This window comes from Loxodonta africana, chromosome 23, assembly GCF_030014295.1.
Source record: "Loxodonta africana isolate mLoxAfr1 chromosome 23, mLoxAfr1.hap2, whole genome shotgun sequence".
NCBI lineage: Eukaryota > Metazoa > Chordata > Mammalia > Proboscidea > Elephantidae > Loxodonta > Loxodonta africana.
In genome coordinates, this window is record NC_087364.1 from 33,487,679 (window position 1) to 33,507,642 (window position 19,964).

Here is a 19,964-nt window from a genome sequence, read left to right on the forward strand (position 1 = left end):
TGTTAAAATGAGAAAAGATAGTTTTCTTAAAAGTAAGGTATGCGCATAAATGTATAATATAGTCTTTAAGTTAGCAGTTGTGGTACAGGTGTTTATTAATAGTCAATAAAGTGAATATTTAATGGTAACACTGCATGCCAATCTTATTATGCAGGTTACAAGGAATTATTTTCATACCCTAAGTATATCACAAGTAATGATATGCCAACAGAGTTCATTATGGTAAGTAAAAGTGCCTTCCTTGATCTGAGCGTTTTTCTATTGAGTTTTAGTAGTACTGTTGGGGACTCACTCTCCATGAGGTCACTATCAGAAAAGCCCTAGTTCTTCAGTTTTTGTATATTGGCAGGTTTTTTTTATTTTATTAATAAAAGTGATATGTACTCATTAAAGAAATATTGGATATTAAAAAAGAGTAGAAAGAAAAAATCAACAGTAGTCCCACCATCCAAATGTAACCACCATTAATGTTTTAGAGTGTTTTCTTCTCTCTGTTTGTTTGTTTGGGGCAAGCTAAGAGTGACCAGACTCTGCTTCAGCCTAGATTGGCAAACTTTTATATGATGTTTTGTCCCATTAAGTGAAGTGTATGTAATAGTTCTTTGAAAACTGTAAAAAAGTAAATAGATGCAAAGTAAAAATATCATTACAGTGTGACATGAAAGTAAACTCAAAGGATGTCAGTATAGTTGTTCCGTAAATGTATAAGTAGAAAAAAGGAAAATTTTCAATGACAGTATCTCTAGGAGGCATGTGTTTCAGGAAATGATGACAGTTCATGGTGAATATTCCCAACAATGAGTAAACAATCTCTTTCTTCATTTCCTCCAGGCTGCTACACCTACCATGGGAAATACAGACTTCTGGAAAACTCTCCGATATTTAAATTTGCTGTACCCTTCTCAGGGGCTACGGAACATCCTCCTTATATCTGATGGGCACATTCAGAACGAGAGCCTAACATTCAAGCTTGTGAAAAGAAATGTCCAGCACACCAGGATGTTCACCTGTGGCACTGGGTGAGTAGTCCTGCAGGCAGGCTTTTTGGTTGGATTGCCCAGGGTTTTTGAAGGTTTTGAAGTTAATTAAAAAAAAAAAACAAAACACTGACATCGCGTCGCTTCTGACTCATAAATAGGCTGTAATCTTTACGGAAGCAAACTGCCACATCTTTTTCCTGTGGAGTGGCTGATGGGTTCGAACTGCGGACCTTTTGTTTAGCAGCTGAGTGCTTAACCATTGTGCTACCAGGGCTCCCATGAAGTGATAACAGTATGTAAAAGCTGTGTAGGGCAGAGATGAAGAGCAAAGCCTCTGGAGCCAGACCACATGGGTTTCAAAACCTAAGTCAGCCATTTGTTAGCTGTGACCTTGGGCAAGTTGCTTAACCTGTTATCTATAAAATGAAGATATAATAAAAATATCTACCTTATAGGCTTATTGTAAAAATTAAATCACTTAAGGAAAGCACTTGAAACTGAACCTGACACACGGTAAGCACCAAATAAATGTTGGATATTATTATTTTACATAAAACCCAAATTTCCAATCTGCCTCGAGATGTCTGAGGTTCTCGGAGGACATTTTCACAGAGCTATGTTTGACTGGAGCTAAGCAGCGCCTGCTGCTACTTCAGGCGGGCCTGGGCAGGCTAGTTAGACAGTCCCCACCCAGTTTGTTTTGCTTGTTCGTATTACTTTTCTGGCTACTGTGAGCATTTGAACTTTATAAAGTAGACTTTAAATAGAATATTCCTACATGGAAGTGAAAACCCCTTGATTTCGGAATTGACCCCCTTTCCATTATATTTTGCTTCTTCTGATTGAACTAAGGTATGTGGTGGAAATAGAAGGAAAATACGGAACAGAAAGTGCTATACTGATGTTTGCATACAGCATAATCCTCTGGGCTTGTCCCTGAAGCCCCCTGTACTTGCCCTGCAGACACCCTTCCAGAAAAAGACCTGCCAGCTTTCTTTGTTCTGAGGCAATACAAGGATCCAACTCATCTCCCGGTACTCTAAACATACCCTCAACTTGACACTTTGAGGGGATGGGGGTGGGGGCAGGAAGTACAGGTCAGCTGTGTTCTCTGGATGCTCCAGGAGCCCAGGGCCCTTGGATGCTTGCTCCACTGCACTCAGGCCAGACCTGCCTGCCCCAGAGTGCTAGACACTCTGTCTCTCTTTTCGTCCCCTCCTTCGCAGTCACAGCTCCTGCCCTGTGACATCCAAGGCCTATCAGGGCGTCACAGACCGTATTAAATTTATTCAACCTTGAGCGGACTCTAGCAGGAGTTTGTAGTAATGAGGCTTTACATGATTAGGTAGCACCTGTGAACTTGGGACTAGTCCATACTGTAGGGATCCGTCTTCTCCTTTCCACTGGTAGTATCCCTGCCTGAGCCAATGCTCCAGTAAATTTTTCCTGGTGTATGACAACACTGCCTACTTCCCCTCCATCAGACTCCACACTACCATGGAACAGGCCTGCTTATACTTCTTTGGAGAAGACTAGACCATGCTAAAGAGCAAGGTTCAGATGCTGTGGCTCAGACAGCACCATTTATTTCTGCCCTTACTCACTGAGCGCTCATCACAAGGTAGACTGTGCTAGGCACTGAGGCGCGGTACCAGGAGAGACTGGAAGAGTCCTGTGTTAAGAAGTTTTCATTCTAGGGGGCAGACAGTCAACAAGTAATCCTGCAAATTAGAGGGTGAGTTCAGGTTTTCTCAAGTGCTGGTAAGGAAATAGAGAAGTTGTGATCAAGGGTGAGTGGGGCTGGAGAGGGTAGAACCATGAGTCAGAAAGCCTCCCCTGAGGAGTGATGCTGTGCTGGTTACAGGACCCAGCCTGAAGGAGCTACAATTATCATGATTTATGTCATGATCTTTCTAAATGCTACTGCCTTGTTTTATACCTACATTTTATATTTACAAACTCTAGTACAGGTTCTGTAGTAATAGTGATCATCGGTTCTGCCTTTTTCCTGTTGAAATAACTTGTCCTCTGCAGTCCACACAATGGGGCACAAAAAAGATTCTAACTAGCCTAACTGATGAAATCTAGAAAATACTAATAACCTTTGTCTTAAGGATTTTCTAATCAACATCATAATCATTGTCAGTTAATTTTGAGGACAAAAGATAAAATCAGTCTTTAGCTTGGGCTAAAAAATATCTTAGAAATAATTTTAAACTTTTTTTCTGAAAAATAATTGATCATTTCCATAATATTTCAGGAAGAAACTTCCCAAGAAAGGCATTCTTGATTATTGAGAGAATCTTAATAGGATACTTATCACTTAAATATAAAAAGTTTTCTTAGCTAGAGTGAGAATTACTTCTTTTATAACTTGTGCTATCTAGAAGTGATGTAATACAATTTAAGAGGTAGACTATTAACACTTTTGCCAGTTCTTGGCCTTTGGGATCCGGTTCGGGTAACTTTGACATTCATCAGAAGTAGGTTGATCTCTTCTGATACCTTTGGGGTTTTTTCAGAATCATCTACCTACTTAGGTAGACCAAAAGTCAAAAGTTCCTACCTTTTTCCTTATTTCTATAGTCAAAGATAAGAAAGTCCTCTGATACGTGGAAGCTGAAATTACCCAAACCTTCAGATATATCATACTGTCTATTACAAGTTTTCTCTCTCTAACCTCAGATGTAGAAGAGTAAATTCTTCTTCATGTAATGCTTCTTCTATTCAGTTTTGAGCTTTGTCAACATTGTTAACATGTACTGCGAAAGTTTTCTAAAATTTCTTGAAAATTGAAACGTGAAATGTGATTAGTTCTACAGCAAATCGTCATATCTTAAGGACTTTGTCCCAGTGTGGTGCCGGAGTATTTGAATATTTTAACTCAAAATCCAAACATAGATGGAAAACACAGGTATGATTTTTAAACATCTTATATGTAGTCTTCTGTTTATGTGTAGAAATATTCTAACAAGGGTAGTGACAGTAACTCCTATGCTTTCATTAATGGAATGAGGAGCCCTAAAGAGGCTAAAGCTACTGAAGGTCTGACCACCTGCCCTGATGACCATTTGCCTCGTACCTAGCAGGAACACAGTCAATACTTAATCGACTCATTCTTCTAGCTCATAATTTGATTACTGCTTTATAAAGTGTCACGGGTTGATTTTAAAAAGTAAAGTATTACATAGGTTTTGTTAGCATGAATTTTTATAAATGGAATTTATACCTATAGTTGCATTTTAGTAATTAGCTAATGAAATAATTTTATGACATTTTGTGAATTTCAGTTATGTGATAGTGCTATTATAAAAAAATTTGATATAGTTGCTTTTAAAAAAGTACCTGTAGCAGGAAAGAGAAAGAAACAAATGGCAACAATCCAAAAAGATTGAATGTAAAATTTATTTTAAATGTTAAATAACACTGTGAGCTCTGTGTTTCCTGGATGTAAAATTGAAAAAGGAATAATCCCTCTTTTGTGAATAGATAGAAGACCAAATGACTAGATTACACTCTCCAAGTTGCCACTCAGTCTCTGTCAAATGGCAGCAGCTAAGCACGAATTTGCCTGAACCTTTGCAGGCACCAGCCCAGGTGCAGTCCTTGTTCCACAATGACCTCCTCCTCGTCTATGGGTTTATTCCACATTGCACACAGGTACGAAGGCACATAATTTGTTTTACTATGGGAAGAGCAATGTAGTTTGCTAATAATTGTCTTTTTCTTGTTTTCTTTTTTCTCCTCCCTGTACCCCCTTCCAAATCATAGTATGCTGGCAAACTTTCTGCTGCTGAGAACATGTTCTTGTTAGGCACCATTGGGTCAATTCTGACTTATAGTGACCCCTTGTGCAGCAGAGCAAAACACTGCCCGGTCCTGAGCCATCCTCACAATCATTGTTATGCCTGAGCCCATTGCTGCGGCCACTGTGTCAATCCATCTTGTTAAGGGTCTTCCTTTTCTTCACTGACGCTCTACTTTACCGAGCACTATGTCCTTCTCCAGGGCTAGCTGGTGGTTAACCAGGAGTGCTGGAGAGCCTTTAAATTCCATTTCAAAGGGGAGAATAAATCACTGAAGGAATCACTGTTAGACTAACCAAGACACTGTGGAGTTGAAAAGCCAATGAGGAATTTTTTTTTTCCCCAATTCAGGCAACTCTAAGTGCATTAATTCAAGAGAAAGAATTTTGTACAATGGTGTCAACTACAGAACTTCAGAAGACAACTGGAACTGTAAGATTTAAAACTTAAAATATGGACCAAGTGTTCCAAAGCTATAATTTTATATTTTAATATATAATGCTTCATCTACTTCTTTTGTTGTTTTTCTGTGCTGAGATTTCAACATGCAGTGTGAAGGATTGTTGTCTGTACAAATGAGGACACTTTCCTTAAGTTTCTAATGCAGAGGGTCTTTATCTGGGGTTCTGTGTCCATAGATGAGCTTCAATGGGTGTGAATAAATTAAATATTGCATTTTATGCATGAAAAGTTTTCTAGGGAGATCTCAAAGATAGCCATGACACAATAAAAGTGTAATGCTACTGGTCTATTTTTTTTTTATATATATTAAGTATAACAGCACCAGAGTAAGAGTAAACCATATCATATATTGAGAATATGTTTGTTTTTTTCTGTTTTTGGGTTAAAAGCAAATGAATTATCAAAAAAATTTGCAGTATTTGCATTAGTACTGAATCCACTGTAGTTTGAAAATTCTTTATGTATACTAATCACATGTAGCTTGCTATTAATTGGAGTACTTTTATAACCAGATAAACTGTTTCCCAGATGTTGTTGATGTTTTTAAAAAATAAAATATGTCTTACTTTTTGACACTGAATCAGTAACTTTTGACTTATTACTTGATAGTGATTTATATATAGAACTTAAGGGAACTTAAGAACTTAAAGCTATATTGCTTTAAAAATTGAATCTGGGGGGAAGTTTTAATAGTCATGCTTACTTTATGAACTATGACCTTATCAAGAACAAAATTACAGGATTGGAGTTATCACTAAAAGCAGATATTGCCATTCAAGATCAGTTGCATTTCTTAGTCATCTGAGAGAAAAAGGAGGAAATCCTTCATAATGCAATTTTTGCTGCTCTTGTTCTTCAGAGTATATTAATGTTGGATATGTTCATGTTGGGCATTACAGGGACTAAGCTGACTCTTCCTGCAGGAAAGAAACAGTTTTAAAATTCTGAAATAAATTGAATTTATGTACTGGCCTTTCATAGAAAAGGCAAAACTGTAAGGACGGAAAACAGATCAATCAGTGGTTGTTGCTAGGGGCTGGAGCTGGTTAGAGGAGCAGGGGTAATATTTTAAAGTGAAGGACATGCTCTGTATCTTTATTTCGGTTGTATAACTGTATACATTTGTTAAATCAAACTACACTTAAGAAGGGTACATTTAATGTATGTAAATTATACTTCAATTTAAAAACTGGTTTTCTATGCAAGTCTTTAATTAGAAGCCATTGGAATCTTTTTTCCTTTGCCTCTTAAACATAGATGATTCACAAGCTGACAGCCCGAGCTCTCATTAGAGATTTTGAATATGGCATTCTCCATGAAAATGAAACACATCACCAGGTCTGTTCTTTTCATAGTAGAAACCATTATGCGTTGTTCTTGGTCATTCTTAAATTGAGTTATCTTCAAACATGTCAAATCAGGACAGCTGGGTGGAAAAGATGAGTGTGGTTGTGGGAGGCTTCATCATTGTCTCTGTTATATCTGTACCTGGGGTGCAGGGTGCTCAGTAAATGCATGTTGAATGAATTACCTAGGGAAAGAATGTTAGTGGTTTCCTGAGAATTCAGCCAAGGGAGGAAAGAGAACATTTACTAAGTGTCTGTAATGCACATGACCTCATTTCATTCTTATAACAAACCCATGTTGTAGGTGTTAGTATCCCCATTTTACTAATGAGAAACTCAAGTGCACAAGGGATTGGGAACCTGCCTCAGGACATACAGAAGAGACAAAGCCACTCCTCACTGTGCTGATGTCCTCCAGACAAGGGTCTACTCAGCCACCTACTCTGACTGTTCTGGTGTCTCTCACGGGCTGGAATCTCAAATGTGGCTGGGAGCATCAGTGCTCAGTGCCATCCCTAAAGGAAGGTGCCTGTGTGCCACTCAAGAGCCTGGACGCCCTCCAAGCAGTCCTGGCCAGTAAAAAACTACCTCTTGCTTTTCGCAGGACTCCTTTATTGCCCTCTGATTAGCAGCTTTGTGTTCAGTTTTCTTAAGGTCCTTTTTTCCTCTGAGAGGCAGCACTGAACTAAGAGCTAGGCGGCATGGCTCCTGATCAGCCCTGCCACTGACAAGTCATCTATCCTTTCCAAGCCTTGATTCCTTTTCTTTAGAAGGGGAACCAGACATCTGCCTTACAGGTTGTCTGTAAAAGAATGAGAAATTATAAAGAGCTACATAAATATGAATTATTTTTTCCAAATTAGCTCTTCAGTTGATCCTATTTTGCAGGAAACATTGGAGTCACCTATTTGATATTTACCTAGGATCATTGACTAAATAGTTTGAAATACTAATGAAATGATTTATTTGTCATAGAAAAATAACTTTTTAGATTACTTAATACTCTTTTAATTGGTCATATGTAGGTAAATAGTAAAAAATATAACAGGACATGATGTCATTTGTTTTATTCTATTCTAGATGAAGAAGCAAGTCTTGAAATCTCTGATTATTAAAATCAGTAAAGAAAACTCTCTCCTAACACAGTTTACAAGCTTTGTGGCAGTTGAGAAAAGAGTACGTATTGTTGTTAACTCATGGTTAAATTATTTATCTTTACATATTGAGAAAATTATTGTTGCTCTGATTGCTAATCTGCATTTCACAGAAAGAAATCTCAAATACAGGATTTTTCACATTTATGTGAGGTAGTGTGGCGGAAAGCACTGAATTTAATGTCAAAGAAAACTGGGCTTTCAATGTGATTAATCTTAAATAGTAAAGAAGTAAAGCTTGGATTAAACAATTGCTCATTATTATTATTATTAATGTAACTGAAGAATAATATTTAAAATGACTTTTTTTAGAAGAACTGATTTTCTAGTAATGTACAAAGCACAGTTTTTAGAGAACCCTAGATTTATTTCATAGATGCATTTTTGTCAAGTTCATACCAATATCCCTGCTTATTTCCATTAGAGATGCTAAGTTTCATATAAAGGGGGAGGAACACTTTCAATAGGCCCAGTTAGAACTTTTTATATGTGGGAAAACAAAAAGTGACTAGACCAGAGTCAGTCTTGTTGGGCATTGTAAAACTGTGTACAAATAGTTTTATGTATAATAGGAATTTCAATCTCTAAAGATTTTTCTGATATCTTAGTGTTTCAAAGTCAGTCGGTCTGGATTATAATAAAATATGACAAGGGCTGGCAGCTACCTGTAATAGCATCAGCGGTTCTCAATGGTGGTATCCTGTTCATTGAGTGAGGATTGCAGTCTGTACTAGGAGGACGAAACGTGACTCCTGCAAAGCCAGTGAGGCCGCCACACAGACAATGACTTTCATCACCTGCCTTCCCAAGACTTTTCCCAGGGGCTCATATATGACCTAGAATGCTAAGGTAGAAGTCAGACTGGTTGGTGGCCCTTACCGTAAGCAGTCCAGACCAAAAAACCAACCAAACCCATTGCTGTCTAGTCAATTCTGACTCATAGAAACCCTAGGACGGAGCAGAACTGCCCCATAATGTTTCCAGTGCTGTAAATCTTTACAGAAGTAGACTGCGACATATTTCTCCTGCATAGTGGCTGGTGGCTTTGATCTGTCGATCTTTTGGTTAGTAGCCAAGTGCTTTAACTGCTGCGCCACCTGGGCTCCATATCCAGCCCACTAAACAGATGTGTTTTATTTATTCTGAGAGTGTTTTCGAAAAATTGTTTTAGTTACTTAAATTTATCAGAGATTTTTCCCAAAGACGCAGATTTCTTAATTTTCTTGAAAAATCTGATGACCTGGCTATACTGCATTCCCGTTTTCACATGGCAGAGCTGAGTAGCAGCTCACATTCCAGTCTCACAAGAACTGTGTTGAGCTGCAATCCCTACCTGGCCTCTTATTTTGCTCTTTGACAGTAACTGAAGTTATCTGAGTTTTTGATGCCTCTATGAGTTTCTGGAACAGTAGCTGGACTACTCCCATAGGAAACCCTTGATATTTGCACCAGAAGGCATTCTTATTTCCACACAATCCTCCAAGGCCAGTCCAAAGAGATAAACTGCTCCTCTTCCACCTTTGCGACTCAGACTTCACAGTGGCTCCGAAAGAGGAGCAGTATTTTCACCATCCGGACATTTCAGGGAAATTCATTGCTTCCTCGTATAATTTTACTCTTCAGTTATCTGTAGTTCATAAGAAAGAATACGTCCCAAAAAAGGTTTCTTCACTTTTTCATAATGTAGTACAACAGTTAAGAGCAAAGGTCTTGAAGTCAGATAGAACCAGACTTGAATCTTGGTTAGACCAGTTACTGGCTTTGTGCAAGTTACATAGCCTCAATGTTCTCATTTGTGAAATGGTACTAGTAACAACACCTACTTCCATGGCTTATGAGGAGTGGAGATGAGGAGAGGCCAGGAGTGTCATAGAACCAGGGCCACCTCACATTCACAAATGGTCTCATCAGTATTAGGACTTATGATGATCTCTCTTAATGGGTTATATATATTATCATTTTTAATGTTATTAATTAGTTAAACGTATGTACTTTTAAGATACACTAAAATTTTGTAACATTTTTGGCATTTCTTTTATTTATCTAAGAACCTAAAAAAATAGAAAGGGCTCTAGACTTCCCTTACCCTCTGAGAGGTCGTTTCTCCTTCCTAAGTTGCAGAGGAAAATCCATGTAAAGCAGTCAATGCAGTGCCCAGCCCCCAGTAAGTGCTCAAATAGCAACATCATTCTACTGACTCGTGGCTAAGGGTACATGTTCCAATCTTATACACAACCATATTCCAGATTAAACATTCACAGGCTTTAAAATTATAGTAGTGATTTTATTTGATAATGTCTGTTTTGGTTTAACCCAATTGTGATTCAATATAGGGTGAGAATGAGTTACCTTTTCCTAATATTCCAAATATTTTGGAACTTATTGCCAAAGAAGATGTGGACTTTCTGCCATATATAACTTGGCAGGAGGAGCAATCAGATGCCGGCATGACACAGGTAAATGTTAATTACCAAATAAGTTAGTATTTTTATATTTCCATGATGGTGACGAATCTGAAATAGCACTCTTATGACTTGTATATGCAAAAACTGTTGTCTCCCTGATGATGAAAAATTTTTGCACATTTACGAAAATGTGCATGATCGAGGAAAACGTATCAGACATTTTAACTGAGAGGGTAGTTGTAAAGTACAAGAGAACAAGTGTGGTTAGGCTTCATTCATGGATAGGTAAACAGAAAATTAAAATCATTCACTCCAGGGGGCCCCAAGGAAACTCCCTTTCAACTGATTGACTGCTCATAACAGATCTCATCATGATGATTACATTATATCAGATCTCATTATGGAGGTGAGTACATCATTACATAACTGCCAAACCACTGAGAATCATGGCCCAGCCAAGTCAACACACAACCTTAACCATCACACTTCCCTAGTTACAACCCTATTAGATAAAAGAGCACCCATGTAGTTGCCACAGAATAGATGGGTTGTGGCAGGGCTGGATGAGTGGGCATGGCACAACTAGCCATCTGAAATCCTATTTTGGAATGAACCAAGGCTACAAACCAAAACTATATTAAAAAGCTAGCAGCAAGGTGCTCTTTGAATAGTGTTTCAAAAATCTGCAAGAGATTTAGACATATGACAAATAAAATTCAAAGACAATAATGAACTGGGAAAAAATATTTGCAACAGACACAGATTAACTTTTTTAATATGTAAAGAGCTCTTAAAAATTATTAAAAAGACCAGTAATCCCATAGGAAAATAGGCAAAGGGTTTGATCATATATAAAGAAATAGTATGACTCAAACATATGAAAGCTACTCAACCTCATGGTTGCCAAGAGAAATGCCAATTAAGAATCCAGTGAAATTCTGTTTTTTTTTTTTTTTTTTTAAATCTATCAGAATGGCAAAGATCAAAAAAGGAAGATAAGTGGAAGGTCAGAAAATATAGTGGTTAAGAAAACAGGAGTTATGGTTTGAATCCCCACCCCACTTAACTAGCTATGTGACCATAACCTCTCAGTGCACCAGTTCTTTTTTTTTTTTTTTTTGTATATATTCTTTTTTTTTTAAATAATTTTTATTGTGCTTTAAGTGAAAGTTTACAAATCAAGTCAGTCTCTCACATAAAAACTTATATACACCTTACTAAAAAAAAAAATACACCTTACTACATACTCTCAATTACTCTCCCCCCAATGAGACAGCCCACTCCCTCCTTCCAGTCTCTCTTTTCGTGACTATTTTGCCAGCTTCTAACACCCTCTACCCTCTCATCTCCCCTCCAGACAGGAGATGCCAACATAGTCTGAAGTACCCGCCTGATGCAAGTAGCTTACTCCTCATCAGCATCTCTCTCCAACCCACTGTCCAGTCCAATCCATGTCTCACGAGTTGGCTTCAGGAATGGTTCCTGTCCTGAGCCAACAGGTTTGAAGACCATGACCGCAAGGGTCCTTCTAGTCTCAGTCAGACCATTTAACCGGGTCTTTTTATGAGAATTTGGGGCCTGTGTCCCACTGTTCTCCTGCTCCCTCAGGGGTTCTCTGTTGTGTTCCCTGTCAGGGCAGTCATGCTCCAATTCTTTGTGCTCTAAAATGGTGACAATAATTGAACCTGACTCATAGAGTTGTGAATAGTAAATGAATTAGTACATGTAAGACCCTTAGAACATGTCTGGTTCTTGGTAGGCATTCAATAATGTTAGCATTATTATTAGCAAGAGTGCCTGGAAATAGTCTGATAGAGACTGGAGGAACCCCCGAGACTAATGCCCTAAGACAGCCTTCTAACGGAAACTGAAGATACTCCCAGAGACCACCTCTCAGCCTATAAAATAAACAATAATACCCATGAGGAAGGTGCTCCTTAGAATAATCAATTGTACGGGACCAAAAGTGTAGTGATTGCCCAAAAGCAAGATGAAAAAGCAGGGAGGGGCAGGGACACTGGATGAATGAAAACAAGAAAGCCAGGGAGGAAATGGGAATAGGGCTGACATGTTGCAGGGATTGCAACCAATGTCATGGAACAGTTTGTGCATGGAATGTTGATGGAAAAACTAATTTGCTATATAAACTTTCACTTAAAGTACAATAAGGTGTAAAAAAAAAAAAAAAAAAAAAAGTGGTAAAGGCACTTTCCTCCAAGCTGGTGGGAGTGTAAATCAGTACAACCTCTTTGGAGGGCAGTCTAGCAACATCTATACTACCGTTATAAAGAATAAGGCAGCTCTGTTTGTATTGTGGAGAACTCTGTGAATAGTTTGCTACTATAAATGGAAGCAGCAGTCAAGAAATCAAACATTGTATTGAATTGGGCAGATCTGCTGCAAAAGACCTCTTTAAAGTGTTAAAAAGCAAAGATGTCACTCTGAGGGCTAAGGTGCACTTGACCCAAACCATGGTATTTTTAGCCACCTCATATGCATGTGAAAGCTGGACAGTGAATAAGGAAGACTGAAGAAGTATAGATGCATTTGAATTATGGTGTTGGTGAAGAATATTGAATATACCATGGACTGCCAAAAGATTGAGCAAATCTATTTTGGAAGAAGTACAGCTAGAATGCGCCTTAGAAGTGAGGATGGCAAGACATGGTCTCATGTACTTTGGACATATTATCAGCAGGGACCAGTCCCTGTAGAACGACATCATGCTTGGTAAAGTAGAGGGTCAGTGAGAAAGAGGAAGATCCTCAATGAGATGGATTGACACAGTGACTGTCATGGATTGAATTGTGTCCCCTGAAATATGTGTTACCAGTTTGGCTAGGCCACGATTCCCAGTATTGTAATTGTTCACCATTTTGTCATCTGATGTGATTTCCCTATGTGTTGTAAATTCTACCCCTTTGACATTAATGAGATGGGATAGGTGGCAGTTATGTTAATGAGGCAGGACTCAATCTACGAGATTGGCTCATGTCTTGAGGCAATCTCTTTTGAAATATAAAAGAGAGAAATGAGCAGTGAGACAAGGGGACCTCATACCACCAAGAAAGCAGCACCGGGAGCAGAGTGCATCCTTTGGACCCGGGGTTCCTGTGCAGAGAAGCTCCTAGTCCAGGGGAAGATTGATGAGAAGGACCTTCCTCCAGAGCCGACAGAGAGAAAGCATTCCCCTGGAGCTGATGCCCTGAACTTGGACTTCTAGCCTATTAGACTGTGAGAAAACAAATTTCTCTTTGTTAAAGCCATCCACTTGTGGTATTTCTGTTATAGCAGCACTAGATAACTAAGACAGCGGCTGCAACAATAGGCTCAAACACAGCAATGATTGTGAGGATGGCACGGGACCAGGCAACGTTTCATCCTGTTGTACATGGGGTCGCTATGAGTCGGAACTGACTCGACAACACCTAACAATAACAACACTTAATGTACGAACAAAATAGGTGAAAAATGTATTGGTGGTGTTGTTGTTCGGTGGCGTCGAGTCAGTTCTGGCTCATAGCGACCCTTTGTACAACAAAAGGAAACATTGCCTGGTCCTGAGCCATCCTTACAATTGTTGAAAAAAAAATAAAAATGTATTAGTGACTTCTTAATTTTCATTTTGTTCTTTATGAATGAAGAGCATGTTTTCCTATTCTTAAGGGTCTACATATCTCCCTTTTTATGAACTGTCTGTTCATGTCTTTTGTACTTTTTTATTGTGCTGTTTGTTAGTCATTTTCTTATTTATTTTAGGAAAGTTTATATATTTGGGAAATGAGCCCTTAGTAATGTGAATTCCCCGAAATTGCTCATGCAGTTTGAATTTTTCCTGATATAAAATAAGAAGTATGGAACCAACTTTTTTATTCTTTTCCAGATGGCTACCCACTTTTCCCAATACTGTTTATTGAGTGATTATTCCTTTTCTCCCACTGATTTGAAATACCCTTTTCATCTTCTAAATACCCATGTTTCGGGGTATATTGCTTGACTATCTGCTCTGTTCCATTGATCTATCCATTTTAGTTATTGTAGTTATTATAAAATGCTTTAACATCTGATGGACCTAATACATCGCTATTGTTCTTTTTGGATTGCTTGTCTAATTCCAAAAAATATTTCTGAACCAGATAAACATTGTTTAAAAAATATTGTTTTTAAATGTGTGTTTTATTATGTGTTTTGTAGTATTAATTATTTAAATGTATGCTTGGAACTTGGCTGAGTTGGAAAAGGGGTACTGCTTTTTTAAAAGCTCATTTACTTTGATGCATTTAGGGACTAATTATTTACAAAAGTATTAAAGCTAAAGAACTTACCGTGCATATGAAACTTGATTTGATTATATGCAGCTTTTTAAGGGACACCATATTTAGATTGAAATAATAGTAAAATAGCATCTTTTCATTCCCCTGTGTTATCCATATTGTTCTACTCTGGTATGAAGATACATTCATTTAGTTACTTTAATTAAAGCCTTTGAAATATCTTTTCATTTTTCTCAGTTTCTTAATATTGCTGAAAACCAGGATAAAAAACTAGAAAAAATTACTTCAAATCGTTAGCTTATTTTAGGGCTAATTTACATACTGTAATTCTGCTAATTGTAACATTTTGGGCAAGTCACTCTATTCCTATGGTTCTCAGTTTCCTCATACGTAAAATGAGGGGTGCTTAAAGTTCTGTGATTCTAAAGAGATGAAAAGCTTTAAGTACCTGATATATTTATTGCTGACATTCTCTCCAGGCCTCAAATTCCATATTTATAAAATGAGGGAGTCATACTTAAATGATACTGAAGATCTCTGGTTTTATCTTCAATGTTTTTGCTCATGTCGATGATCCTGATTCTGGGACTCAAGATCTGGCGTAAACAATTGCTTGACTACAAGAAAGTCTTAAGTATGCTTGTTGGATTGTTAGTTTTATTCTGTATTTTCTTCTTACATTACAATTTTCTCTTCTGGGTAGATTGTTTCAGCATCCTCTGCACTGAACGAAGAGTTGCAACCCAAATCTTTGACTGAAAGAGAAGTTAAATCACTCAAGATGGAAGTGTCTGAAGATGTTGAAGTGTTTAATTTAGCCACACAACTACCAGTACAACCTTCAATATGCAATTCTGAATGTAGATTTGTGGCAAAGCCATTGGATTTAAGCTGGATGAATTCATTAAAAAAAAAAGGAATTAAAGCACAATTTAGGAAATCCTCTTTAAACAGAAAAAATGCTGTTTTCAAGCCTTCTCTTTCTCTTGATGCTGCACCCACTCCCCTAGGTGCCTTTCACGTTGATTCTGCTTCTCTCTCCCCTCCCAGCTCTCCTCAGAACTCTGTTTTTGGTTCTCCTGCTAGTCTCAGACAGTTTGGTCCATCTAAATATGACCAAGACCTTGAGACTGACAGTTGTACTGACATTTCTGTTAAGTTGGATTTCCCTTCCAGGCTGCCACCCCAGAACCCACCTTTTAGATCCCGTGCCTCTTCTCTTTTTTCACCTGTATTGTTTGGCTCCAAACAGATTGATCGATCTAAAATTTACCAAGACCATGAGATCTATGGAAGTGGCAGTTCTACTCCCAGACCACATCTTTTTCTTTCTGTTCCTAGAGTTCCTCCCCCTGTTTCAGCCACAGGTTTTGGCGTTCCCTCTCCTCTTCATTTTCAAAATTCTCTGGGTCCTTTGAGTGCCAATTATAAGCCACCAATAGATGTACTTAGGTTTGCTAGCAGTGAGTCAGGAGTTTCTTTTCCATTAACTCTTTCTGCTGGAAATGTATTGTCACATGCTCCCCAACATGATCTTTGGACTGCCTCAATTCATGAAAGTTCTTCTGAAATGAAAAGTAATGAAAGGCCAGTGCTTCAAGCACGTAGGTTTTCAAAAAGGGTAGCAAAATCTGATGTAACAAGAAGTGATTTTACCTCAAGCTTTCAGGCACAAAATAATGAGGATGACAAAGTCTGCAGAAAAAGCTGGAGGAATTTTGTGCCTTGGACTAAACTCTTCAGTCTACAAACTGAGGTATTGATCTTATTTCTTTTTAAGCCTGTAGTTAGTTAGCTTCATAGTTTATGACCATCCCTTGGTCATAAACAACAAATCAACAGATCACTTCCTTCATCAAGGAAATCTTGCTACCTGTAAATAAATAAGTCCACTGAACTAAAAAATGTACTTCGTGATGTATTTGACTGGTCTTTCTCTGTTAAGTGTTAATCTGAAACATCATTCTAGTGCACGCTAATATTCCTTAGTTGAACATTAACATCCCTGCACAGGTCATAGAGTAAGCTAGAACTGATGAATTGAAATTTATGTAAATTTCCCTTTGGAAGTAAAGCGCAAGTGCTGGAAGTATAGCCTAAATAATTTCTACATAATGTCTTTGAAATATAGATATGACTTAGTATAATTGTGGTTAGAACTTATTATTTCTTTTGTTAAGCTAATAAACAGCCTATAAAAACCAAGGCCCAATCTCACATCTCTAATTATTTATTTATTTATTTATTTATTTTAAATAGTAAAGTGAAAAGGCAGCTTGATTTAGTATGATAAGACTAAGTCTGAGTCCCAGCCCTACCACTTTTGATTTTAGGCAAGTCAGATAACGTTTTTGAGTTTCAATTTCTTCATCCATATTATGGGGATAGTAATAGTGTCTGCCTCCTAGAATGTTTGTGATGTTTAAACAGGATAATAATAGCTGCCCAGCTTTCCTTACATGAGATAATGTACATAAAAGCAGTGTGGGAAGGAGTATAGCAGTTAGTCAAGATTGTGGGCCCTAGAGCCATACTATTGGATTTTAAATCCTGGTTCTGCTGCGTATCAGCAGTGTGACTTTAGACAAGTTAATTTCACCTTTCTGGACCTTGTGTCTTCATCTGCAAAGTGAGTGTAATAATAATCCTTACATAAGAAGTTGCTGAAAAGATAAAAAAAAGTGTACCTGACATTAGTTCAATTTGGGTTGGCATGTGTTATTCATGTTCTTATTTTTTAAAGTTCTTGGCATAGATCCTTTAACCTGTGCACCTGCTTATGACTGCATCCTCATTTCTGCTTCCTATGTTAGTTTCCCTAAGACCTCGGTCTATCTCCTTCAAGGTTAGGGTCGCCATCTTCAGGCTTACCATGCTTTCATGAGCATGTGATAAAGATCAGTCTTTGAAGTAGTGGCTCTTAGCTGAGGAGGACAGGAGATGGTAGATACAGGGAAGTATATATGTAGTTTCAAAAAGCATGTTCAATATTAAATTTTATATTTAGAAAAGTACAATTTTCAAGTTTTAGACTCTGAAGGCCAATTTTTTTATGTTGAACAAAAGAGATAATGATATTTAAAAGATTGACACACTGGTTCAAAGCATTGTTAGAACAAAAACAAAAAAATAGAAAATACCATTTTTTAAACTCTCTACACATGAACTTCTTTATTTAAATGACTTTAGATACTTAGTGTCATAGTGTTTATGAGATTCAAAACAATTCTGTATCACTCGTCTATGAAGAGCTTTGATTTTATGGTAACAAAATTTTCAGAAATGTTTCAATTAACCGAATTGAAATAGTGGAAACTTATTATGTGATGAAATTCTAATGATGTGACTTAAATTCGTTTTCTTAATTTTATAGGATGGCTTCTGGAAACTTACTCCAGAACTGGGATTTATATTAAACCTTAATACAAATTTTTTAAACAGCTTTCTTGAACAAAAAGGCATTCGATCTCTAGGTAAGTCGCTATTTTTTCCAGCACAGTAATTGTTATAAATTATTTTTTTTGAATAGTATAATAGTAATTATGTAACTAATGTATAAGTGGGATTATATTTGTTGACCAGCAAAAAGGTAGGGAATTAATTTTAGTCATACCACACAAATTTATTAGCATAAGTAGCACTGACTACTCAAAAAAAAAGAAAACCTTGGTTTTAACTGAGTTTAACACAGCTTAATACAATAATAGATTATTTTTTACTCACATCACTGTCAAACATTGGTCAGCAAGGACAGAGCATTTAGAGAACCAGACTCCTTCCATACTGAGGCTTTGTAATCTTTAATATGTAGCTTTAAAATTGCCCTGGTGGAAAAAGACAAAAAGATTACTCTGGCATCTGTCACCTGGCAGACAGGAGGAAAAGAGAGAAAATATGGCCAGAACTAGTTATCCAGGTACAAAGGGACTAGGAAATGTAGTTTAGTTTTGTGCCCAGGAAGACAAAACAAATTTGAAGAGCATCTTGCCAGTTGTCTTCCAGAGCAAGGACTTCAGCCTCTCTGGATCTCAGTTTCTTCTTCTGACAATGAAGGGATGGATGAGGAGATCTTAGACATCCAGCAAGTGGCTTGAAGTTCAAATGCTAGTCCTGTTCTAAGATATTTTTCTTATAAAATAAATATTAAGCAATTAACCTGTATTTGTAGATGAAGTGAACTGCCACCACCTCTAAAATGTCAGCCTTTTCATAATCCAGGGTAGATGAGTTAGCTGATTTTTAGTCTGTTTGACCTGCACTAGACTAAAAAGGAATGATGAAAATAGGGATGAAGAGAAACTTCTTGTTCTTGGAATAGTGAAAGAACTTGTATATGACTAATTCTGTCAATAAGAGTTTTAATTTCTGGACAAAATATTAAAAAAAAAAAGTTTTAAAGTCCAACACCCATTTCACGATAAAAACTCTCAGCAAAGTAGGAATAGAAGGAAAATTACTAAACATTATTAAGGGCATTTATACAAAGCCAACAGCCAACATTATCTTATCAGAGAGAGACTGAAAGCATTCCCCTTGAGAACAGGAACCAGACAAGGATGCCCTTTATCACCATTCTTATTCAACATTGTGCTAGAGGTCCTAGCCAGAGCTATTAGGCTAGATAAAGAAATAAAGGGCATCCATATGAGTCAGTGGTTTTTTTTTTTTTATATTGGCAAAGAAAAAGTAAAGATACCTCTGTTCGCAGATGACATGATCTTTTACACAGAAAAACCTGAAGAGTCCTCAGGAAAGCTACTGAAACTAATAGAAAAGTTTAGTAGTGTATCAGAATACAAGATAAACGTATATAAATCAGTTGGATTCCTGTTCATCAACAAAGGGAATGTCAAAGAGGAAATCACCAAATCAATACCATCTACAGTAGCCCCTAAGAAGATAAAATACTTAGGAATAAATCTAAACAGAGACATAAAAGACCTGTAGAAAGAAAACTATAAGACACTACTGCAAGAAACCAAGAGAGTCTTAGTCGTACATAAGTGGGACAACATATCTTTCCCATGGATAGGAAGACTCAACATTGTAAAAATGTTTATTCTACCCAAAGCAAAGTATAGATACAATGCAATCCCAATCCAAATAGCAGTGACATTTTTTAATGAGATGGAGAAACAAATCACCAACTTCATACAGAAGAGAAAGAGGCCTCAGATAAGTAAAGCATTACTGAAAAAGAAGAACAAAGTGGGAGGCCTCACTGTACCTGATTTTAGAACATATGATACCACCACAGTAGTCAAAACAGCCTGGTACTGGCACAACAACAGATACATACACCAATGGGACAGAATTGAGAATCCAGACATGAGCCCATTCACATATGAGCAGCTGATATTTGACAAAGGCCCAAAATCTGTTAAATGGGGAAAAGACAATCTCTTTAACAAATGATGCTGGCATAACTGGATATCCATCTGTAAAAAAATGGAACAAGATCCATATCTCACACCATGCACAAAAACAAACTCAAAATGGATCAAAGACCTAGATATAAAATCTAAAATGCTAAAGAT

The 19,964-nt window shown here is 37.3% G+C and overlaps 1 protein-coding gene across 7 annotated transcripts in view; it reads left to right on the forward strand.

The window, feature by feature from the left end:
• Positions 1-19,964, forward strand: part of PARP4 (poly(ADP-ribose) polymerase family member 4) — a 260,869-nt gene that overhangs the window by 203,741 nt on the left and 37,164 nt on the right. For 6 of the 7 annotated variants that reach the window (XM_064275429.1, XM_064275428.1, XM_064275424.1 and 3 more), the window contains 10 exons: positions 155-222; positions 832-1,019; positions 3,795-3,894; positions 4,470-4,640; positions 5,138-5,218; positions 6,506-6,586; positions 7,675-7,770; positions 10,082-10,204; positions 15,131-16,183; positions 17,801-17,900. In XM_064275429.1, coding sequence (XP_064131499.1) covers positions 155-222; positions 832-1,019; positions 3,795-3,894; positions 4,470-4,640; positions 5,138-5,218; positions 6,506-6,586; positions 7,675-7,770; positions 10,082-10,204; positions 15,131-16,183; positions 17,801-17,900 — 2,061 coding nt within the window. The other variant, XM_064275430.1, reaches the window with a different exon arrangement.